We start from the raw sequence: 25887 nt of genomic DNA, 5'->3' as shown, positions 1-25887 counted from the left end.
CCCGACAATACGATGACGTTACAATTACGTCACTGTGCATTTACATTTATTAAATACATACATACATAATATACATTAACTAAATATACATGAAGCAAGATCTGAAACCAAGGTCAATAACACCTTGGGACCACAGACCGCACACACCTATCGAAAAGAGTGTACTTCGTTCCTACGTGCATATCTTTACTACGTCATTACGTAAAAGCATACACATAAACAAGGAAATACTGTTCACTCGCTAACAAGTTGGGTGAAATATTCGATCAGCACCCCAATAACGGGTTTCCTGAATTCTGAGGAAGGTACTGCTTTCGTAGCACACCTTTTAGGCGTAACTGCGTACGCTTTTTTTCGTTAAGAGTATGTAAAATACATATGGGCCTACACTACACCCTTAAATTGGACTACCAAGTGGCATGAAAAAGTACTTTCTCCGTAGATCATACGAAAGTAGACGTGAGCCCACACTTGGAATTATACTCGGATATGATTTCATCGATGATCCCAGACCGAAACTGTACAATCTACTCGGAAAGAGCGTCTGGACGTGATCTTGGCAGCGATTCCACGTCTTGTAATAAATGGCGATGATTGTGGTTGAGTTGGTAGACTCATGGAAAAACTGAATCGGTAATAAGCTTTGATTTTGAATGTGCAGCGCATGATGATCGACGTAGCGAACATTATTGGTCGTGTCGTGGCTTGCTCGTGTTTACTATACTGCAGCAGTCAATCAAACTATTTATGGGAATATGATGTTCTGCTATAGATTGTCAAAGACTCCGGGTAGACAAGGAAGTGTATCTACTGTAATTATTGCTGTGGTGTACCATCATTTAATTCCTTGCCGTAGCAGAAGCGAACCATGATCTTGAATAGGATAGTGGTAACTTGGTTCCTACCATTGCTGCTGCTCCGAGTAGGGAAAGCCGAAGGAAGAATCAGAGAATATTATGTCGCCATCAAAGAGATCGAATGGGATTACGCGCCATCTGGAGAAAATTTGATGAAAGATATTCCTCTGGATGAAGATGAGTATGATTAAGTTATATTCATATTACAATAAATATTTTAAAAAGTCTCAAATCATAACTGCTTCAGGAGGTATACAAGTAAGCAAAACTTGAGTATACTTCGTCAAGTAGAAATATTTCTTTACTGACTGATAGAGAGTCCGAAAAATGAGTACATTATGAATGCGAGTGATTCGTTTCACCCAATCAGAGCTGTGGAAAATGAGTTAAACATGACTTGAACTCGAGGCTGCACATTTGGTCATATAAAATAACATTCTTTTTGAAATTTTTCCGGCTAATAACTAAAATTGTGAGGTTGGCTAAAATAACGTTGCACAACAAATTTGGCCCAATTCCAAAGAGTAGAAGTGAAGCTATTAGAGTTGAAAAAGTTTGAATTTATTATAAAAAAAACTAAACTTGTTTTCAATTTTACAGTCTACCCCATGTAATTGCCAAGTTCTCCAATAGACGACACACAGCAAATTTCGCTCAATTCCAACTAATCTTGGATTTGAAAAAAATGGTATATTCTGAGGGTGATTCAAGAATTATTATTAATGAAAAACTCGAATAAATACACTTCTATACGGGCTGGAATTGATTCAAATTCATTTTGCATGGTTTTTGTAGACAACTTAACAATTTCAAGGGTTAGCCAGTAAAATATATAAATTAAATTCAAAATTTGCCATTCTAATAGCTTCACTTCGACTTGTCGGTATTGAGCCAAAATTTGCGTAGAACGTGTTTTAGCCAGCCAACTTAACAATTTTAGCAAATAGCTGCAAAAATTTGAAAAAAGTTAACCCTTTGTAACCGGACTTGGGACTTGACTCATTAGGGTATTGAAAATGACTCAACTTGACTCAGTCAAAACTATTGAAGTAAGGTTGACTTCTGATTCGGAACCTTATGACTTGGTTACCACCGTGATTGGCATCAATCAACTTATGCAGGGATGCCTCCGTGTTCACATCACGAGGAGCAACTACCATCGGTCATAGGTACAAGAAAGCGGTTTATCGACGATACATGCTAGATACACTCACGAATCTCACCGCTCAGAAGATCTTGGAATTTCAGGACCACCCTTGAAAGCTGAGGTTTGGAAATAGGATTTGCCGTTTCCATTTGACTCATTACTAAAATACTACAACCCGCTTCCCATTGATAATGGAAAGAGGTCTGAGGTAATATCTATAGGGTTATGATATTTGCCTTTGCCCGCACGACCAAAGCGGGACGGGCCAGCTCGGCATGTCAGTAATTTCGCACTTTTGGATCAGTATAAACATCAGTTTTTTAAATTAAAATAGCAATTTCAAAGACAGCTCAATACTCCAAGAGGGAGTGGAAATTCAAAAGTGCTCGAGTAAATAGCTTTGGTCGACGAGTCGCGTATTGGGAAGCATTTAATCAGAAGTAACTACTTGTCTACTTGGAAGCGACAGGAAAATTATGTGTGGTCTTCGAAGATATATTTAGTTACCGTGTTACAGTGGCCATTTCACCCGGTTCTTACGAAGGGAAGCCTGAAAGCATCTGAAGGGGGGCGCGAAGCTGCGGTCACTGAAATATTTTCCGCCCTCCACGCGATTTAACTATAGAAATCATAGTTATTGCTTTGTGTATGGACCAAATTTCATATTTGAGAATCCTCTCATCAGCATGCATAACCTTCATTGTCATCAAACTATCCGTTGGGATAACTAGCATTCTGGTTGCATTTTGTGATATGATGATAAGTGGGACGCGCAATTTTCACTATCAAAAAGGGGGATGTGTCTAAAAGAGTTTGAGAACCACTTTGCTAGATGATAATCCAATAATGTGGAAGTTTACCATTCTTCGAAGTTACAACGAAATGGCTGACTTGGCCGTCCGATCTCGAATCCTATGACTTGGTCCAGTCGCAGGAAATGACTCGAGTAGAAGTCGAGTCAATACAAAAATTGGCTCAAGTCGAGTCTAGTCAATTTCCATATTTAAGAAAATGACTCGAGTCAAATCGAGTCACCAAAGAATCGCGACTCGAGTCATTACAACCATGGTTTTGAGTCAACATCGTTATCTCAACTCACTACGAGAATAACGAGGGCCCAAGTATACTAGTTTTCTGAGCAAGCCTTTGGTGTGACCCGACTTAGGTTCAAATCCACGAACTACCTTCCCAGAAGCCGGGCGCACTGCTGCTATACGCTATCATTTTTATTGTTGGATCGATGCATAGCTATATTTTGAACTTATAGGTTGGAGATCGAATGATTGTCCACGTGTGGAACAACGCAACTAAACCATACAGCATGCACCCGCACGGAGTTTTCTATAACAAAAGCCACGAAGGAGCTTTATATCGTGACAGAACGACCGACCGAGAGAAATTGGATGACAAAATATCACCAAAAGATACACATGTCTACGTATGGGATGTGAATCCATCGTAAGTTTAGTCGAAATTCGATTTGTGCGAGACTATACGAATGTACTGGTTTCCACCAAACTTGGACAAATAGATAATTCTAAATGTCTAATTAGACCAATTAGAGTGAATCTAATTCTAATCTAATTGGTTCAATGTTTTTATTTCCTCGTATTAATTCTAATGTAATTTCTGATTTTCCTGCAAAAGCTACTGGAGACGTCTGCCGTTCTCATGCTTATCAGAATGATCGCTGATTTGATATGAACGGAACTCGATTTTTGTCGAATACCTTTCTAATTCAGAATTTCTTTCAATCTTTTTCGAATTCACCAATTCTAATTCCAATCCAAGTTACAAAAAATTTGTAGCTGTAGCTGTAATTCTAATTCTAATCTAAATTGGAAAAGATGAAATTTTTGTAGTTTTCCCACTCTGGTTTTCATCGGTGAGACCGATATAATAAAATTGATGCTGCAGGTTTGGCCCGACATCGGACGACCCGCCTTGTCTTAGCTGGGCCTACCACTCCCACGTCAATGCTCCGAAGGACACTAACGCTGGACTGGTTGGACCGATCGTTGTTTGTAGAAAAGGTAGGCCTCAATACGCGATGATCAATGATCAATGATTCCTAAATCGTCCAATACTATAATGGTGAGCGGGACAAGCCCCGATAGCTTCAAGAACTTCTTTACCTCAGTATCGAAAGTGCATAAGTACGACACACACGCGTCCACGTCGTCCAACTACCATATGGTAGACAAAAATTATCATCGCTCTGTCAAATATTCCGGACGTGATTTGTGGAACAGTATCTCGCCGGCTATCCGATAGTCATCGAGCATGTCAACATTCAAGTCGAAATACAAACATTTTCTACTGAATCAATACTAGTTAATCCTCTGACATACCGATCTCGCCCTCCGACACATGCCACCTTTTTTGTCACCAGTCCTTTCATATTATCTTCTTATACTTTTCATTCAGTGTGCATGCCTCCTTTTTTACGTAGTCTAGGCCCGGTGGGTGTCTGATTTCGAAGACTACTACAGGTCGTTTCGACTCCTTCCTATATTTCATTGTATCGCAGTCCTGTGGTGTATTGAAATGATCAAAATTGTAGCAATAAAGTGAATCGAGTTGAACGTACCTTTGCAGGTTTGCATGCGTCATTGAGGTTCGACTCAGCTCAGCTTAGAGTTCCAGTGATTCTCAAACTTTTTTAGACACGTCCCCCTTTGTGATAGTGAAAAATTCCGCGCCCCCCTTATCGTCATCGCACAAAACGTAACCAGAATGCTAGCAATATCAACGGATAGTTTGATGGCATGAAGGTTATAACTGTTGGTGAGAGAATTCTCGAATATGTATATACGCAGTAACGCAGTCCAATAACAATGAATTTCAGTTGACCGCAGCTTCGCACCCCAATTCAGATGCTTTCATGCCCTCACTTTGAGAACCTCTGGGTTAGACCATAGTGTCCTATATGGTGTGGACACAAGCAAATCGCACGGCTCAGGGAAATTGGTATACGTCACACTTTCCATTTGGCTACACGCAATTTGACGGTAATTTTTGACCGGCTTGCCGAACATTTAATTTGGTAAAACGGATATCAATCGAAAGCTGACGCAGCAATGATTACAAAAATATAAATTTTATTCCGCTCATGGCCCTGGAACCCCCACAATCAGCCTCTAATTTTTTATTGCTATGGAGATTGACATTGGGACGCAACAATGGTTTCTGGCGAAACGAAAGAGTAGCTCCAGAGCAAAGGAGCGGCTGCGCGGCGAGAGTGAGTGCTCAGCTGGTGTTGCGGCAATGATACCGCTGTGTTACTTCTAACGCGAAAGGTCTCCGGCATTCAGAGAAATCCGAATGGTGATTGAAAAATGATAAACTGAATTCCAACGTCACCGTTAAGTTGAAGCTCCTATATTCCTGACAAGGGCTATATAGGCCTAGGCTTGGCAATAGAGCATTCCAGCGAATGATAAAGGTAGGGATCTGGTGGTAAAGTTTGGGAATCATTTGACTAATCCAGCCCGCAAGCTATCTAATAAAGGATTTAATCCGGACCGCGACCCCAGTTTAGTTCGACACTCCTGCTGTAAACCTTTAATCAGAATTTCGCCTGCTGCATTCGCGGAACAACAAACGGGCTAATACAATCGATATCATAATAATCTGACATATCCAATGTATGCAGCTACCTCAGGGATATCCCTGAGCTACCTAAACGGAAAGATCTCTGTAAGTCGAATGACAATGCGCGAAAATTCGTAGGGCCCTTATGCACTCCGTGGACTCAGTTCTACCCTTACAAGTTGAGGAAAGGCTGGTAATTTGTGTGCTTGCTTCTACCGAAGCGCCCATAGAAAGTATCAACAGCGCAACGCTTCTCTGCGACGCGATTGCGCTTCGAAACACAAGCTCATTGCCCATTGCTGCGACGCCAGCTGATCACTCACTCTCGCCGCGCAGCCACTCATCTTCTCTTGAGCTACGCTCTCGTTTCGCCAGACAGCATTGTTGCGTCACTCTACCACTCTTCATAACAATTAAAAAAATCGAGGATGATTGTAGGCGTTACAGGACCATGAGCGAAATAAAATTTATATTTTCGTAATCAGTACAGCGGCAGCTTTCGATTGATACCCGTTTTATCATATTTGATGCTCGGCAAGCCGGTCCAAAATTACCGTCAAATTGCCTTTAACCAAATGGAAAGTGTGACGTAAACCAATTTCACTGAGCAGTGAGATTTGCTTGTGTCCACTGTCCACACTCCACACCATGTAGGACACTATGGTTAGACCATATAGCTAACCTACCAATAGTTGTGAAACACGTGACTGAGCGATCGGTTGGCAAGACACATCCAGAGATAGGCACTATTGCTAACAATCAGCGGTGATTGTTACGGTTATTGTATTACGGCGCCCCGATTGTTTGATGCAACACTTGCAGTGTCTGACCAGATTGTAATATATATTTACGGCATCAGTGCGACAGTTGCCTTCGTCCAAGACCACTTTTAGAAGATTTTTCGCTCGGAACGCAAACTAAAATGTTGCCACAAGCGTTTCCGAAACTACGAGAATTTTCTAGTGATGTCAACTTGCCCAAGCGACGGAAGCGTGCAGTCACGTGTTTCGCAGCTATTCCTTTTAGGTCTATGGTCTATCTAGACCAGGGGTGGGCAAACTACGGCCCGCGGGCCGCATGCGGCCCGCCACGCCGTTTTGTGCGGCCCGCGAGAGTCTAAAGAAACTTTTTTAAAAATTTGATAAAATGCGTACTAAAAATCGAATTAATGCAGGGACTTGATAACTTTCTCTTATTATATTTCACCATGATAATTCTAAGACAGTGGTTTTCAAACTGGTGGGTGCGCCCCCCTTGGGGGTGTGAAAGCATCTGAGAAGGGCGCGAAGCTGAGCCCGACTGAAAAAAGTTTTCGCGCTCCGCGCGATTTTCATCCAACTCATAGTTATTGCTATGTATTTAGTCTGAATTACATATTTACAAATCTCTCATCCACAGTCGTAACCTCCCGCGCCATCAAACTACTCGTTAGGTTTGCTAGCATCCTGGTTGCGTTTTGTGATATGACGATAAGGGGGCGCGAAATCTCTGACCATCATAAGGGGCGGGGCATGTTTTAAAAGTTTGAGAACCACTGATCTAAGGTAAATACTTGATATCACAGCGGGATAGCTGCAACGAGATTGACATAATTTGGATCACCAGTGAGATTTCAGATTGCCCACTTTATTTTTAATTATTTCAGTGATGTGCTTATAAAAAACCGATTCGGGCGTGTCTTAGGTACATTCGTTGTCTGTATGCGTGGAATGGGGGTATTTATATTTAATCTACACATAGTAGAAGCGTGTTTGAAGCTAACATGGTTATGATGCTGTCAGCATTGTGTGTCCTGGAACTGAGCCAAAAGTGGAATTAGTAAACCTATGAACAGATCACTGCTCACAGATTTATATTTCAATCCTATTCTAAGAATCGGGCCAACCGCCTTTTATCTCTATAGTTTTGACAAATTGGTTATTGAGGTCCGCCTGCCTATGAAATCTTGCCACTATATGTTTCTGACGCGTGAACGATATCATCAAAGCAACGTTTGGCTTGTTTTAAATAAGCACATATATTGTCTCCATGTCCTCACTATATAATCATATATCAATATTGCGTTTTGGTCTATAATCCCAATTTTATGTAGTGCGGCCCGCGAATGAATTCAGATTTTGAATGCGGCCCGCGAGCTCAAAAGTTTGCCCACCCCTGATCTAGACTCTAAAATCGAAGGGTCGAGAGCCGTCGGTCTAGAGTTTGAGGCGACGTGTTGCTTTTTTTAGGTGTTCTGGATGCGAATGGCAAACGCAGTGACGTGGATAGAGAGTGGTACATCTTTGTGACGGTGTTTGACGAAAACGAAAGCTGGTATTTGAGAGAAAACATCGATGTGAGTCTGAATCCTCTGTTGCCGAATTGTAAGGGGAGAAGTCTGTCTGATGACGATGTCTATCTACTGACGATAATCGTTGTAATACAAACGCCACCCAACACAATATCCACATTCCAAATCAGAGCTACACAAATATATAACCGAACAAGCGTAGGACACGACGTAAGAACGAACGTAGCAAGGTTAAATTTAAAATCAGGCCTACTTATGCGACATCGGATACTGATCGTAAATAACCTAAACCTAGCGACTCGCAAACTTTTTATATAACGATGAGTCGATGACAGTAGCCTATCCGAGAAGGCTTAATTACAAATGATTTGTTAAATTACTCTTGAAACGAGATGAAAGCTCAACTTATTAGCGCGCTACGCTGATCTTGCTCCCATTTTGTGTATGATCTGTCTTTTTGCCAGCAATATTGTCACATTCCTGACGACGTGGACACGAGCGCTGAGGATTTCCAAGAGAGCAACAAAATGCACGGTATAAACGGACGGATGTTCGGCAATCTGGGAGGGCTGGGAGTGTGCTTGGGAGAGAAGGTTGCGGTTTACGCTCTCGGTCTGGGGACCGAAGTCGACATGCATGCCTTGCACTTCCACGGGCAAACGGTAGGGACACTTTCGAGGGCATCCTCATCTACATAGTATATATATCACTGACAAGTGGACTGAGATATTTTCCAGTTCACGTCCAGCTCTGAAAGTTTCGAATTCAGTCCTAGTCCACCCTGATCTAAAAATACTATTCCAACTCCATCCCGTTCCATTGTTTTGTTGAATCTATATATTCTATACAGTCCAACAAGTTCCAAAGAATGATTGAAATTTGTGTAATGGAACCGGGGCCTGAAATATAAAATATATGTATAATTCTTCAGTAGCCTATGATTGGATTGTACTCCGTACAGTAATTTTCATTCCGTGTCTGACCAACAAGACGGCAGATCGAAACTAGCAAGAGGCATATGAATACCTCAATCATCACAATAGGTTACAGGAGAAATAGCGAACAATTAAATCTACTTCAGTGGGGTCACAACACAACAAACTTGCCAAGAGTTTGCTACATGAAATAGCAAGGACTATAGAACCAGGCGTTAGGCGGACACTCAAATCGCAAGATATAGCCGAGCTACTACACTCCTACAATTAATTTAATGCAGGGATATATAAATTCTTCATATCACTGCTTTGATGCAACGTTTAATTATGATGACGAAGTTTACAGCATTTGTACTGCGTGTACCCAGACGTATATGGCAGCACCACATCAACCAACATGTTTTTCATCAAGTTTGCCAAAAGCTGTCGCTGTGTTTAGTGCCATGACAGAAAGTTGGCTTCACTTCTCCGCCGATGCTTTCGTGTGCGCAACTGCGCATCTTAACATGCTAAAAGTTCCAGTCCAAACGGATCCAACATTCTGAAAAAAATTTACAATCCTGTCCGATCCAGTCCACTGCTCATCTCTGGTGGGAACAATGGGTAAAATGACGTCACTCGCGCTTGAATGACTTTGGTTAATTTCTTATTATCGAAGCAGTGATTTGACTTGTGCGCAACCTAAGAAACTGTAGGTCTATGTTGGTCGGATGCTGTCATTCAAATAATACATACCTGATTCTAAATATAAATAGAATGATAGTGGTCGCAACTACTGCGTTCCTGGATTCTGCTGCATCAACCTTTACCAATACGTCGTATTCCTTGTCATTCTCAAGATCATCACTCATGGACATCGGCAAGATACCATAAACATTTTTCCGGCGGTCTTCACCACCGCGACTTTAACGGCAGATAACCCCGGGATATTTCAACTTTCGTGTTCCGTGAATGATCACGTCACAGGTATAGACCCAACACGGACACCTACTTACCATATTTTAACTTAGCCACCCGTCTATATAAGTCTATATGGGTAACTTAGAATATGCGTGTCATATTGTACTGTGTATAGAAGTACAGTGTAGCGGTAGGATACCGTTGTCATTTCAAAGTTGCAATGATTCGACCTATGTCGCATTTTGTCGGTGACTTAACTTGACTCGAGAAACTGGCTTAAATATGGAAATGACTCGATTGGACTTAAGTCACTTTGTGTATTGCCTCGACTTGTACTCGACTCGAACAAGTCATATGACTCGAGTTAAATCAGGCCAGAAGCTTTTTTTATCTGTTTGAGTAAACATGTTAAGAGTAAAGTCATTGTTGGCGCTCAAGTAGAAGTAACATAAATTCTCACTTCAGTATACAAGTAGGAGTAGTGATTCCCGCGTAACTAAAAATGTATGTATTCTAAGCCTAATAAAATAATGAAAACTGTGACGTAGAAATAGTCTAAAATCAAAGCAACTTAATGAAGTATTGCAAGTAAGCAAAACCTGTTGACTTGGACTCGAGTCTCAACAGTACTAGTCGGATTTTATCCTTCGCAACCTGTCTTGGACTCGAACTTGACTCGTGGTGAATTGAAATTGAAACTGAATCGACTTGACTCTAGTCAAAACTATGAAAGTCAGATTTACTTGTGACTCGGAATCTTATGACCTAGTTACAGCGCTGGTCCAACGCGCACACAATCTTGCCATATTTTAACTAATCCACCCATATGTAAGCCTATATGCGGCCCTTGAATATCCATCTATCCAACTATCCATGTGATATTGTACTGTTTATAACCAGGGCCGAAACAGCACTTCGTCAGCCCCCCCCCCTCAAAGAAAACATGATTTTGGGCCCCATAGGGTGATAAACCTGACGGATAAGGGTGATTTCTTATACCGAGCAATCAGTGTATTTGGCTGGCAAAATTTTTCCACAGTTCATGATTGAATCGGTCAATCATATTGGTAATTGCATATATATTGCTATAATTTTTCTATCCTCTCTCAGCCCACCTCGTCAGATTAACGGCAGAGCTGAGTGAGGTGCTGTCTTGGAAAATTTAAGGCCCGCAGTAATAATTAAACATATTCGAGCTGGCTTGTTGTCACAATTACTTGTTCACGTGTTGCTTTTTCATGACCTCCTGTCCGCTATGTGAAAAGATATCGAAATCGCCCATGGGTACTAAAGAGGCACACGATTTCAAATTGGTATGTCTTCACTGCCAAATAATTTTTCTCTGCAGGATGGCATTTGTCCTATGTGGGGTTCAGATTGCCTGGACAGGAAGATTCGAAACCAGTCATTTGGGCGCCAATAGACAATCATAGACATGAATATATCGAGGTTTTCGGTCAACATAAGGGCAGTCCTTTTCGGCCAAGGTTTTCTCGCTGCTTAAGTTTTTGGCACACTTCTCGGCGTCCCATGTTGGCCTAAACTTCATATGATTTGGTATGGTAATGGCCGACGTCGAAATGCCTTATTTCTACAAATCCTTAAATGTTAAATCGCGCCAAATGGCGCGAAAAAAATTGGAAAAAGTTGCACAAATTTTCAAAAAAATACTCTATAATTTATGTTCATTCATAAAATAATTTTGGGCCCCCTTACACCCCCCCCCACCCCCCGGCAGTTGCGGTCCTGTGTATAACATAGAGGCGGTTGCATATTGCTGTTGTCATCCAAGTGCCAACTCACCTGAACTGTAGAGTAGAGTAACTCAGGTAATGAGATTAGGTAGATAGGTAAGAAGGGTTGAGTGAGCCTCATCCTACGTGCGAGATAACCTTTCAGCTGGCATGCTCACCAATTTCGATGTCAGCAAGTGCGGAGAAGAGCAAGAGATATTGAGTGAAATGACGGGCCTTCGCAGAACTTACTACATCGGCATAGACGAGGATATGTGGAATTACGGGCCGACGGGATACGATATCACTACTATGAAAAGTCTAATGGATCCAGATAGGTGCGTGCAAGATGTTGGAACCCTAAACGGGTTCATTTACTCTAATGATATCTCGTCTAGCTGTTATCATGAGTGACCGTCCACCTGCAAACATTGCCATATTTACTACACGATGTATACCTCACCTTATATTTCCTCATATATATGCAATATCTACAGCAATTGTTGAGCTGATGATAAATTGTCGAACTCTATCAAGTTTTGAAGTGCTTTTCGATCAGTATTTCCCCCATATGATGACTTCCGATAAGTAAACGACTTCTTCCTGTATGACTTAACTTTGTCGCAGTCATGTGGTGTTTTGCATCAATGAACTGAACTGAACCGAAACTATAACCTGCTGAAGCCTGCACCACAATAGGCGGTTATCAGCGTGCTGGGACGTTGCCTATTATTAGGAGATTTCATTTCACGGATTGGACTGTGCGGATCGATGTAACGATTGTACAAAAGAAATCTCATGAACATCGAGGATAATATCCACGACAGATCATCATCAGCATTTGCTCAACTCCACACTCAGCTTGTATTCGCAGCAATTCTGCAACATTTTTTGCTCGAGGCGAAAACCGTATTGGCGGAACGTATAAGAAGGCGATTTATCACGAATACAGCGATCGGTTTGAACGTCGGTTTCCAAAGCATCACTCGTGGGGTCTTCTTGGACCGCTGATCAAAGCGGAGGTGGGAGATACCGTGGAGGTGGTTTTGCGAAATGGAGCGCGAGGCCAGGTATCGGCACTTCGATCTCAAATGAGTGACTATATCAATCTGATAATCTAATTTGTGAAATGTTTGAAAGCTCTCCTTCTAATGAGAGTATAATTTCTGTTTTTTTTTTTACTAACCTACCGGTGTATAATGTAGTACGAATCCAAGCTTGGTGTACGAGTGCCGAGTTGTTATTGTTATTATTACACGGGTATTACAGTGACGCTTGTCGCCGTTTAGGCCTTGTGCGTCACGACACAGATATAGGTACAGTTCAGTTTCATATTACAGTTCATATTCATCGTATAGTGAGTATCTTCGACGTCATGTATCTTCCTCGTTGGACGACTTTCAATCAGCGTATTCACTCTTTCACTGTTTCTCTTGCATGCGTCCGTCTTCGGGTCTCAGCTGCCAGCTTTATGAGAGCGTGGCTTGCTCTGTGTCTGGGCTTTTAAACACACTGTTAGTACAGTGGGATCGGCGATGAGGAGCCCAGATAAGGCGAGTGCCGAGTGGTAGCCGTGCTCTATACTGCTCCCTGTGACAGTTATAGTAGTGATGTCTCATGCTGTATCTGTCTCTTTCGTACCAGGCTACCCGGCCGCTTCGGCGAACGTACTAATGATAGTAGTAACGGAGGTCTTTAACATATACGCACATTTGCCCTTTTCACGCGTTTGAGAATGCACTCTGATTTGATATGAACAAAACTTGGTGTTGGTTGTAAACAGGAATTCAGCTCAATTTACGAGTTTTTGCGAATACAGTAATTCTAATTCGAATCTAATTTGGAAAGCTGAAAGCTCTCTTACTGTCCAACTCTCCATATAAAGAAAAGATTACGTTTTACAGACCTACAACATCGAACCGCACGGGGTTTTCTATCACGACACATCCCCCGTTGGGCCAGGGGAAGTTCATACCTACGAATGGTTGGTATCGTCTTTGATGTTGCACTCAAACGACCCTCGGTCAAGTCAATTTCGGATGTGACTTGACGAGAATTTTATTCTGTATAGGAGCGTTCCCAAAAGTGTAGCTCCGACATCGAAAGATTCCAATTGCATCGTTTACATTTATACCAGCAGCGTAGATCCTGTTAAAGATACCAACTCGGGATTGGTCGGGCCAATCTTGATTTGCAAACGAGGTATGCCCCACATCATAAAGTGTACCACGTCTGTAAGCGGGTGCATATGGCTTTGACCTAAATATTTAATACCCCTAATGACCATAGGCCTACCACACAAAATGAGACAATGTCCCGACTGTTATAGGCCTATAGATGTGATGCTGAAGAAATCTGTGCGATTTTGTTTTTTCAGGACATCTGAATGAATATTTGAATCGTATTAATCTGCACTCACTGTACATACTACTGACTGTGTTCGACGAAAACTCGAGCCATTATCTCGAGGAGAATATGTCCGAACTCGCACCGGGAAATGACTTGGATGACGATTTCACGGAATCAAACTTGATGCATTGTAAGTTCGAAATGTCTTAGGATGAGAGCTCATTACTTTGCTCCGTATTCAATCCGTAGATAGATACATTATCTGGATTAGCTGATCATTAAATCAGATTCACGAAAACCTATATCTTTGCTAAATAACGATTGACCAGGGTTGTGTAACCAAGTCACAAGTCAATCTCACTGTCTGAGTTTATAGACTCGATTCATTTCGCATTCACCAACTAGTCAAGTCCGATCCCAAGTCGAGGAGTAGGCCTAGAGAGTCGAGTCTGTGTCCAAGTCGTTGTGTTCACTGTTCAGTACTTGAAGAGCTATTTGGATGTAGGCCTACAGAACTGCAATACACAATTGAATAGTATATTCATATTGAAATGAACCCGAATATTTTCGGCTGACACTCGTCAGGGGTAATCGTCAGCAACTAGTAGAGAATGGAAAAGAACATCCTATATGAACAATCGTATCACAAAATATGACGTCTCGAGCATGAAATTTCGAATTCGAGAGCGCTCAATGTACTATTTTAGATGGTACACAAACTCATTTTGTTGACACAGCCTTGGCTCGTGTATATTTTGATAAAAGTCGACTCCAAGGCACACAAATGAAAGTGTGAACGGCTAATATGGATATACTATTCAACTCTACTTGAGTGATATCGAATGCTCCGTATTAGCAATATGCTCATTTTCCTCACTCTTAACAGATTTTGGCCTATATTGCAAGTACTGGCGCTGATGGCCGGATTATCAATAATTTGTTAGCTTTACTATTCGTTTAAGTTGAAATGAAAGGCCCGTCTTGGCCTCTCGAGTCACACCACCTGGTCGAGTCATACGCAATGACACGAGTGCAAGTCGAGTCAATACACAAATTGACTCAAGTCGAGTCTTATTCCAAAATTAAAGAAAAGGACTCCATTCAAGTCGAGTCACCAAAACACCGCGACTCGAGTCGAGTCATGGACTCGAGTCATTACAATCCCGTGATTGACCACTGCGTATACGACCAACTTCTCGCAGCTATGAACGGACTGATGTACGGTAATTTGCAATTGTCGGCTCCTACTAACGTACAATCCGACATTCACATCATGGCTATCGGAGCCGAAGTCGATATGCACTCGTTCACCATCGAAGGCCTGGCTTTTAAATTCCGGTAAGTTTTCTGTCTCTCGAACCAATTGCAGGCAAAGTTGGGAAACTTGAAATTTTTCAGCTTTTGCTAATTGAATTAGGATTAGAACTACACCGTTTTTTTTAATTAGTATAGAGTTAGAAAAATTGAGACTTCGATAATGAATTCAATCCCGAATCGGAAAGAAATACAACAAAAATCGAAGTCGGTGCGCATCCAACCAGAGTTGATTCTGATCTACATGAAAATGGCAAATGTCCGTACACCGAGCGTCGCTTGCGTCGAATTCTCAAAAACTTGGTAATTGAATACAATTCCAAATTATAGAAATATGGAACAAAAATCAAAGTTTATTCCCACAACCATGAGAATGGCAAATGTATGTCTGCGCATGTGCATGTGCATTGACTCGTTTCGTACGATGCAGTTCTCCGGTAGCATTTTCAGGAAAACCAGCTTTTAGACTAAAATTAAAACATTTCACAGATTAGATTAGAATTAGATTACCGGCATTTGCACTAATTCAGGGCCGGCCAAGCCGTGGCCCGCGAGAAGGTTTTGAGTGACCCGAAATTTCTAATATCATCAAAAATGGATTGCACAGATTGTGAACTTGCAAGGCGAACTAAAAACTTGATTAGTCTGGCCGCAACACTTGAGAGGTGATTACTAAAATATCAGTTCCGACGCATTGACAGATCCATCAGCCATTCACATATTGGAATATCTTCGTACACTACAATAAAGCAGAATAATTTGCGATAGATTTATCAAAGGTAATAATTTTCTACAAGCTTGGTGCAACATGATGTCACTCGATTTCTTGTTTTTAATATTGTTGCCCTTTTGTGAAAATGGAAGAATACCTAATGTATCAGATTGAGTCTAACTATATGCGCGATTACAAGACAAAGTGTCGTTCAACATATGCGACATTGCGTTTCCGCTCGCAGTGAGACCGTCGACTATGAAACCAAGGCACGAAATAATTGTCGCATGTTGGTCGCAGCTTTCGATATCGATATGTCCATGCGCCGAATAGCCCAGTCCTCGCAAACTGAGCCGAGCGATATACAACAGGCCCGCAATATAGTCAAGTGACAATATTATTGACCTATGAACTTCAAAAAATTTTCACGCTTCGCGCGGCTAGTGGCCCGCGCAATAGTTCGTCAATTGAATGTGGCCCTTTGGCTGAAAAGGTTGGTCAGCCCTGCACTAATTCCTCTATAATTATACAGCGAGAATCATCTAGTTGTCCGAGTCTGATTGGTGGCGCTTACCGTTATGTGAGACCATACCTGATTCGTGAAGCGTGATCACGCATATCTTTTGCAGGAATGAATACACAAACGTTTTGTCCGCGTTTCCTCATACCACCGCGTCTGCTCGGATCATTCCAACTTATCCAATGAGGGCATTAGCATATTGCCACGTCGCTGACCATTTGGTCGGGGGAATGGTCACGTACTTCTCGGTAACGCTGCTCCATTCACTAGTCTGCATATCATAAAAAGCGACATTTCCGGTATCGTTACAGCTTTCAAGAGTCGGAAGAGATTAATTATTCCAAATATTATTGCTCAGCCCAATAACTGTCCTATTTGCGGCATATATATATATTACCAATGTACAATTGAATAATATGTTCGTATTGATGCACAAAACCGAGTATTTTTCGGCTGACACTCTTAAGGGGTAATCGTCAGCAACTAGTAGAGAATTGAAAGGTATCTCGCATATTTGGTTCCGGCTTCAGAATACGAACAGGCAACGGTCACGAATTCTGCCGTAATAAATGATTCTATATTCGTATATTCGGGTTTATTTTAATATGACTATATTATGCAATGTTTAGAACACAAAACATTTTGAGTAGTGAATTGTTGTTTGTGACACGGCCCCTCGTTGCATCGATAATGTATTTATGACGAAAATATTCGCATATTGAAATTCGGTACCTCCTAAAGTCTCTTCATTTATATATTGTGGCGAACTGCAACTTTAACTTTGTGTCAAAATCATTTCTCTAGGTCTTCAATATTTTTCACGCCGAATCCCCGGAAAATGTCGAATATATCGAACCAATAGCAACCCGCACATACTACATTGGCGTTTCGGAGGAAATATGGGATTATTCTCCAACTGGACAAGACGTTATGAACCACGATTTGTCAGCTTTCACCCAACGAGAGAGAGGAAGGTTCATCGGTAAACATATATTGTTTCAATCGTTCCCTGTCTAGCGCCAAACTTCACTTCTGTTCTCTCAACGCAGGTTCGCGGTATTGGAAAGCTGTCTATCACGAATACACTGACTCGACTTTTAATGCCCGGAAACCCAAACCGGCACATTTCGGATTATTGGGTCCGCTTATTAGCGCGGAAGAAGGAGATATAATCAAGGTAGTGGGACGATCAGTTGTCTCATTAGACCATTGGTTCTCAAATTGGGGGGCGCCCCCTTGGGACGTGAAAGCATCTAAAGGGGGGTGCGAAGCCATCTGACAGAAATTATGTTTCTTGAACTCGAAATGAATTTAATTTGTGCCGAAACTTCCAAGTTTCAACATCGGCAAATATCCTAAATATATTACTATTATAAATGTAATAATTGCCCTGCACCGACCAGACGAGGTCTCTTAAGATTTATCTGGTGTATACTTGTGTAGCTGTTACCTGGTGCTATAATGGCATGTCTGTCAATCATCTATACATACTTATTGCTCCGTGTGTAGTCCAAACTTTATGTTTGAGAATTCTCTCAACACAAAACCAACCATGCCATCAAACTATGCATTGGGATTTTGCTTGCTGTTTTTGGTTTTTGTTGCTCTTAATATTTGCGCGGAATTTTTCCCTATCATCAAGGGGGGGGGGCGTGTCTAAAAAAGTCGGAGAACAGCTGGATTAGACCTGGTAGAGCGAAATCCCACTTATCTAATTCTATATGCCATTCTCGTGCTTATGAGAAGGAACTCTTGTTTGATATGAACTGAACATGATTTTTGTTGTATCTACTGCAAATGCGGCATATAATTCGATTTACAAGTTTTTACGAATTCTGTAATTCTATAGTTCTAATCTGACTTGGGAATGTTGAAGATTTCTCGTTGTCCAACTTTGGACCGATGAACCGAAAAATTCAGAATTTTCTCCGGCCTTCGAGCCCTTATGTAGCATGATGATTGCAAACCCTGCTCTTTCCTTCATAAGTTTTCTTTATAGATTCCAGGCGACAAACAAAATCGTAAAAAAAACTTAAAATCTCTATTACAGACCCCATAACTCGCATAAATCGCAAAAGTGAAGAAAGCTATCTGCAATTCTGCATACACGTATGAATAATTCACATAGCGGAGCGATTCGACTAACATAGTTGTGTCCTTTTGAAATTTCGATTCGGTCTCCAATATATAGCCTATGTCTTAGCTCATTTGCAATTCGGTAATTCGCATTATCTTGTGTTATTGATCCAGTACACAAGTCCATTCCCGTCACTTGCAATATTTCAAGTTTCCTCTTCAGGTCGTTTTCTCGAACTTCACCAACATACCCGTTGACCTCCATCCAGAAGGGCTGAAGGTCACGGAATTCCGTGCCACCTACCTGTACGGATCCGACATCCCGGTTAGGATGACATATATATGGGAGGTATGTATACGGATTGATTATCTCGCGATGAATAAAAAGTGCATGCGTTCATTTTCAAAAACGGTTGTCCAAAGTATGGTGATCATAAGGAGCCCTAACCATAGAGCCCGACCTGTTTTTATCGGTTAGTAACTACGTGGTATACGGGCAATGAGCATGGTTGCTTGTGCATGACTTGTGACTAATTACGACTATTTAGGGTAGTCGTCAACATGAATGGGTATCAATGTGTGAATATCTGCACAGATCCCGAGGGCAATGATTCCGGGCCCGGATCAGCCCCCTTGCAACGTGGGAGTCTACGGGTCGCGGGTCGACGTGGAGAAGGATCCCTACAGCGGACTAGTCGGACCTCTTAGGATATGTAGGAAAGGTATGGCGGATCATTACACTGTAGCTAAATGCAGACTTGTGATGACCGAGTCATGACTCGACTCGAGTCGGACTCGAGTCGCAATCTTTCGTTGACTGGACTTGACTGGAATCATTTAGTGTGTTGACTCGACTTGTACTGAGTCATGGCGCATGACTGGACCAAGTCATATTACCGGCACAATCTGACTCGGATTCGAGCCGTTGCTCCCTGAGTTGGACTCGAACTTGACTCGGTGGCGAATTGGAATTGACTCGAGCCAATTAGACTTGTGAATCGGAACCTTGTGACTTGGTTACAACCCTGTATAAATGATAAAATTTCCCACCGTAAATACTATTTTTTTCAGTGACAAAATTTTATACTGCAAAACTTTCGCTTCTACGGATCGGAATTGAGCCAAATTTTGTACGTATAGTTTCTAGGCGACCCAACAATTTCATGGGGTATAGCCAGTAAAATTTGTAAACATTTTTATTGCTTTTAAATAAATTCAATATTTTCTATCCTCTAATAGCTGCGCTTCTACGGGTTGAAGGGGAACTAAATTTGATGTGCAATTAAGCAACCTATCCATTTTATCAATTAGCCAGTAAAAATCAGAGCGCGGCAATAGCTCATTGTTATGGTTATTGTATTGCGGCTAATTTTTGGACTTTGCAATCAGTCAGCGTGACAGTAGCTTTCGCTCAATACCACTTTTAATTAATTTCGCGCACTGGGTCGCGAACTACAACATCGCCATATTGTTTACGAGGCTTGTGAACTCTGGTCGACCAAGCATGCAGTCTAGTGTTGCACATCCACCCGTAGGTTCGTTATCTATGGTGTGATGGACCGTCTTCAATCCTAGCGACCATACTTGGACGCCTAGATAACTCACTGTGGTATAATTAACCTTAACTCTTAACCAGGGTCCGTGAACGCCTTATTGGCGGTACGAAGCACTAAAGTATATGAGGTACGAGATGCATTGTGAAGTTATACGCTATTTAGGAACGAAAAATATTTCGCAAATCAATATAAGTCGAATGTTATTGGGCTGCTTTCCTCAAATCAGTGATTTTCTTCGCGATACGCGCGATTTCGTTTCCAGGGAATTTTTGCTTTCAATTTGGATACCATCCCCTCCGACAAAGGAATAGTAGACTAATAAAAAGAAATCACCAGTTGCAGAAATGAGTCTAGCCTTTGTCAGAATTGAGAAAATGTTCGCTTGAGGTCGTGGGGGTACTTTACTCCAGGAGTGTGAAACCCTCCGTTGAGGAACTGTCAGGTTCCGGCCATAAATTCCACCACAGTACACCAGACCACCAGGACCTATGACATTTCGGTGTACTGACGACCACGTAATCTGCATTGCCAGTGAGATCGGCGCCGGATCATTTGGATCCCAAAACACAGCACGTTGGGCTAAACCTTCGATATTTATATCTCTAGTCGCTGAAATATTTTCCGCCCCTGAACTTCAAATAAGTTGTGTTGAAAACCTTACGAGGGCTCCAGACCAGCTTTGGGGGTCAGCCTGGTAAAGTGCTCTTTCGATCCAGGAAGGGGGTAAGAAAAACACTTCCTGCAGCTCAAGTGATGCGAGCGCTAAAAAGGTTCAGAAACACCGAATCAGACTAATCAGAGCGAAACACCGGTGATCTAATTCTAATCCAATATGGAAAACCTGACTATTTTCTAGTCGTAAAATGTTGCTACAGACGTTTTCTTTCAGGAGGCTTAACACAGAGCGGATTAACTCGGGGGTTTGACGCGGAATTCTTCTTGCTATTTCTTGTCTTCGACGAAAGCAAGAGTCGCTACCTGGACAGGAATCTCGAAGAATTTGCAGAGGTTTATCCGGACGTATTTGATAAGGACAATGAAGAGTTCTTGGAAAGCAATTTGATGCATGGTAATAGGGGGGGTCATTATTTTATTGAGTGGTTCGTTCATAGAATGGGCATACAATCGAATAAAATGAATGAAATCTGTTTCACAGTTCAGTCACATAGGGATAGGCGGTGTTTAACATGCTTATCATTCATTCTGCAGCAATTAATGGTCGCATTGGAAATCTAGAGGGGCTGGAAATGAGAGAAGGTGACTCGGCAGCGTGGCATTTAATCGGCCTTGGAAACGAAGTCGATTTGCACACGGTACACTTTCACGGACACGCGTTTAATTACACGTAAGTCGAATGCGCCGTGAGTAAGCTCCGTCAGTGGAGTCTTCTGCAAAATACTTAGTTTCCTAACAAGTGAGGCGTATCTAAATCCCATAAATCGACCGAGGACCCCGAGACAGAGTTGGACCGAAATGAGATTAGAACTACAAATACTGAATTCGCAAAAAATTGGACATTGAATCACATTCCGAACTAGAGTTAAAAACCCCAAACATCGAATTCAGTTCATTTTCATAAGCATGCACGAGAATGTCAAATGTCTGTACACCAGGCTTGGCTCGCTTTGCGCTATAGGCTACTGTTCTAGGTGGGATTTTCAAGAAAACCAGAAATTACATTGGAATTGAAATTAAAGCATAGAAACAGTTCGCATTTTAGATCAGAATTAGATTACAGAAATTTAGCTTAATTAGCCTAATATAATTATAGACAAACATAATTATCTACTTGCGCTAGTGAGGCCCAATGCGACCGACTACTTCGCCTTCCTCAGAGGTCACCACTGGTATCATTCAACTTACCTCGTACGTTGCAATTACTTCAGATCTGACTACACGACGCACAGCGATGTCTTCAATCTGTTCCCTGGAAAAGTGGGAACTGTAGTCATGAAAACTGACGATGTCGGGGATTGGTTGGTGCATTGTCACGTAAACGATCACGTGGCTGCGGGAATGAACGCCGTCTACACAGTTCGTCCGAAATGAAACGATGTTGTGTGAATGGGATCACTTGTTTGTCATAAATTACTTTCGTGATTAGGCTGAAATAAATTCTGAATTTATGCTCGTACGCTTTTTGTCATTTCTTCAAAAGACTGTTTTGTGTGGTTTGGAGTGCCTTGCTCTATACTGGTGGCTACTATGATGAGCAATTGGATTGACAGATTTTGGTGTGTCGACTATTCCACACCTTCTCGTCTGTTGCATTGTGTCTTGACAGGTGAAAATACCTATTAGCGAAGCAATGCATTTCCCATATAAAAGAACCGAACCAGCATCATTACTGTGCGTTAAACTTGTATAAACTGGCAATATAGTTAGTTGACGGTCAACTAACTACTGGTTTGTAAAGCAGTCTTATAGTTGTAGATGCGGATTTAGAAAATCCAGTAGTTTGTACATATGTAGGTCTCTACAAGTAGCCTAGGTCCTGCATGTACCGTTTAAGATAAGGAGAAATTGGTTTCAGGGTTGTAACCAAGTAACAAGGCTCCGAGTCGCAAGTCAATCTAACTTTTATAGTTTTGACTCGAGTCATTTTCAATTCACCACCGAGTCAAGTCCGAGTCCCAGTTAGCGAGCAGAGGGTCGAGTCCGAGTGATGGTATTATGACTCGAATCCGAGTCCTAGTCATTGTGTCGACTGTTCAGTTTCCAGTTAAAGTCTTGTTAAACCCACTTTTTATAACTCTTTTTGGTGATATCGAATGGTTCTCATTTATAAAAGCCTATACTAATTTTCCTCGCTTTTAGGAGTTTCTGGTCTCGTTTTCAAGTAGCCTACCAGTACCAAGACGAAGTCCCAATAGTGTGGTTACTTTTCTTCGAAATTACAATCAAATGTTGGTCTTGGCCGACCGAGTCTCGAGGCATATGACTTGGTTCGAGTCATGCAAAATGACGCGAGTCCAATTCGAGTCAATAAACAGATTGATTCGAGTCATTTCCGTATTTTGAGAAAATGACTCGAGTCAAGTCGAGTCACTAGAAAATCGTGACTCGAGTCGGACTTGAGTCATTACACCCCTGTATGGTTTCGTAACCAGAGTTCACTTGAAGCAGCATCCAATCCCATATAATAGTTCAAGGGACAGGACTGTCATATTCCATCGCTTACATCGTACTGTTTATATACTTTACAATTGTTCAGAATTTCATTTCGACCAAATATTCAAGAAAACGAGAATAGATGAGTTGGTGGACTTGCTTAGTCAGTAGGTGTCGCCAAAGAGTGACTTTGAATGACCAAACAACAACTTCTGTTTATCGAAAACTGAATGAAATTTATTACTTTGTAACTGACGTGAAGGAGACAGATAAGGGATTGAGAAACTGCCGCACATTATCCGCGTATAGCAACAGTCTTTTGTTCACACAGTTACGCCATATTGAAGCTTAAGTGTCCATCCGGGCCACCGTGTTGACTCTCACCCGACTCCATATCAAGCGGTAACAATGTTTACCTTTCACCTTCAATCCAGCAGCTATAAGATGTTGCATGAGCTCCCATCTCGATGGCTGTAAGACGTAATCACTATATTTTCGCATATTATTTTACGTTGTACATCATGGCTGTAGTCGTTGGGACATAGATTGTGACTATTACATTGTCCATATCCAAGACTTTAGAGTTATTGATAAATTATCAAGCAGTATACTGTTTGGTGCATGAATATATGCTAGCTCAGTCCAAATTATTGATAATTTCGTCATTTTGAAACATCACAAGATTGCGATTTAATGAAATGATTGGAAAGAGTCGAAACGACTGGATGGTCTTCCAATCGAACACCCACCTTGGCGTATAGCTACACTGCTACAAGTATGGTTGCATTTAAAACAAATATTGTTTTAAAATGCTTAGGTATTTAAAACATGTTTTAAACAGCATTTTTTTTTAAATGACTTTTGAAAAAAAATGTGTTTTTTTCAAACGTTGTGTAATTATGCCATAATTGTGTAAATACCTTCGAAAAACATGTAGTAAGGGCCTACGGACTACTTGCACCCAATATATATTCGACGTATACAATGAGGGGTGACTGGAACCCTCTAAGTCGTCGTCGGTTCAACAGTAACAGCATGTAGATATAGATCATTGGTACGGGGAATGATGATGATCGTCGACAGTAGAAATGCGGCGTAACAATGTAGTCCCGGTTAAATACATTTTGGTCTGTTTATGACACTATGGTCGGAGGCCTTTTTCGTCGACCCTATATTTTCAATTGTTAATGTATATCCACTGTGACGTCACAATTAATGATTCGTGACGTCATGGCTGAACAAACACAAACAAAAAGATAACAAAAACATTTACATCAGGCCGATATTCTTTACTATAAACAAGTATAGTTAGTTAACAGTCAACTAACGATATTGGCAACTTGTAAAAGTTTAGTTTACGTCCCGAACGTAAATCGAACCATAGTGTATTGATTACTTACCATCTATGAATAAGTTCTCTGCTCAGTGCATGACATGATATCTACAGTTTTCGAATAAATATCGCTTTTTTTAACTTTTTTCACGCGCTCGATATGTAAAATCCTGTTTCATCGGAAACAATGCATTGTTATCTTTTAAAAAGACATCAATCACGCTGATCCACACACACCGCGCTGAGTGACGTAGCAGGTGCACGATACATTGCTTGAAATAACAGTACAAAAATGTCGCCTGTGACACCTGCTACAATGCCTTTTGGGTGGTGTCTTTTAATTGGGTGTGTAGATATTGGTCCGAGCTGGAATCTCGTGAATAATTTGCGAACGTCTGCGCGAGGATTGTATTGTACTGAGACGCGCCAAAAAATCACACTGGTCCGCACCGTATTTTAGACAGCCAAAGTAAGAGTGGTTTTGTGGAGGTTCTGAAGCGAACTAATTTCGTATATTGTATATATATTCCGTACATTGTATTTTTTTTTCAAAATGGGCCCTGGCTTTGGAGATAACCCATACGAGGCTATATCACATCCTCGATGTATAGGCTATATGTAAACACCAAAGAAAGTTTTAAATTATAGTACAGCAACTAGCAACATCGTTAAATTTTAGGGGTATTAGATTTATCTTCCTTGAATACTTTAATGGATATCATCTACCTATTATACATGAACCTCAATCATAAGTAAATACAGTAATTTGGGCTTGTAGTTACCAGTGTTATTATTCTACGTGAATGTTTTAATTTTCTATGCAGTCTATCGTATCCTATGTTATGTCACAGGCCTCATTGCCTTTAAGACACCGAACAACAATAGAGCATCAACTGCATTTGTCCCCAAATCCTGCATACATTGCAAAAAGTGTCTAAAAGCTAATTCGAATGCTCTAATTATTATGTGTTAACGCTAGCCAGTTACGATAACAGAGTCAATTGAGCTTTTCCAACTATCATAATGAGCAGCGTTGAAGTTACTGAAACTGCACAGAGTCTTGTTTGAGGCTATACATAGAAACGTGCTCTCAAGAACAACATTTTTTCAAGGCCAGATGTGCAAAGCTAATATACCCAATTAGAGCAACGTAATTCCCAAATCCAAACTAACTCGATCGGAAGTAATCCCGCAGCTCTGCTAACAAGCAAATGATTGTAATCTTGTAGCGCGTGGCGAAATCAAACCGAGCACTTTGTTAATTGGATAAAGGGATAAATTAGTTCACACACATATCTATTATTGGTAATCTGCATTGGAACATTCCTTAAATAAGCATGCAAAACGCATCGATAGCCTATACACAGTCAGTTCCTAGGATAAAAAGAACGGGAATAACTCAATAATGGACAATTATAGTGCGTTTTAGGTTGCATATTTGCAACGATCTTATTTTAAAA

General features: G+C 41.2%; 1 protein-coding gene across 1 annotated transcript; it reads left to right on the top strand.

Moving 5' to 3' along the window:
* Positions 1 to 650: 650 nt before the first annotated feature.
* Positions 651 to 22117, top strand: LOC145455047 (hephaestin-like protein). The gene is given in 22 exon segments (XM_080333003.1): positions 651 to 1038; positions 1979 to 2052; positions 2055 to 2125; positions 3272 to 3462; positions 3922 to 4037; positions 7827 to 7933; positions 8353 to 8550; positions 9663 to 9789; positions 11623 to 11794; positions 12331 to 12526; positions 13361 to 13440; positions 13528 to 13658; positions 13834 to 13995; positions 15008 to 15143; positions 16461 to 16599; positions 17156 to 17333; positions 17401 to 17528; positions 18651 to 18776; positions 19023 to 19149; positions 20873 to 21052; positions 21193 to 21328; positions 21870 to 22117. Coding segments are annotated over 22 exon segments (3108 nt in total). The 5' UTR covers positions 651 to 868; the 3' UTR covers positions 22033 to 22117.
* Positions 22118 to 25887: the final 3770 nt, after the last annotated feature.

Source organism: Botryllus schlosseri, chromosome 14 (assembly GCF_051294905.1).
Source record: "Botryllus schlosseri isolate E-star chromosome 14, Bs_hap1, whole genome shotgun sequence".
In the NCBI taxonomy this organism is placed as follows: Eukaryota; Metazoa; Chordata; class Ascidiacea; order Stolidobranchia; family Styelidae; genus Botryllus; species Botryllus schlosseri.
The sequence above is the reverse complement of the archived record's forward strand: the minus strand, read 5'-3'. Positions and strand labels throughout refer to the sequence as shown.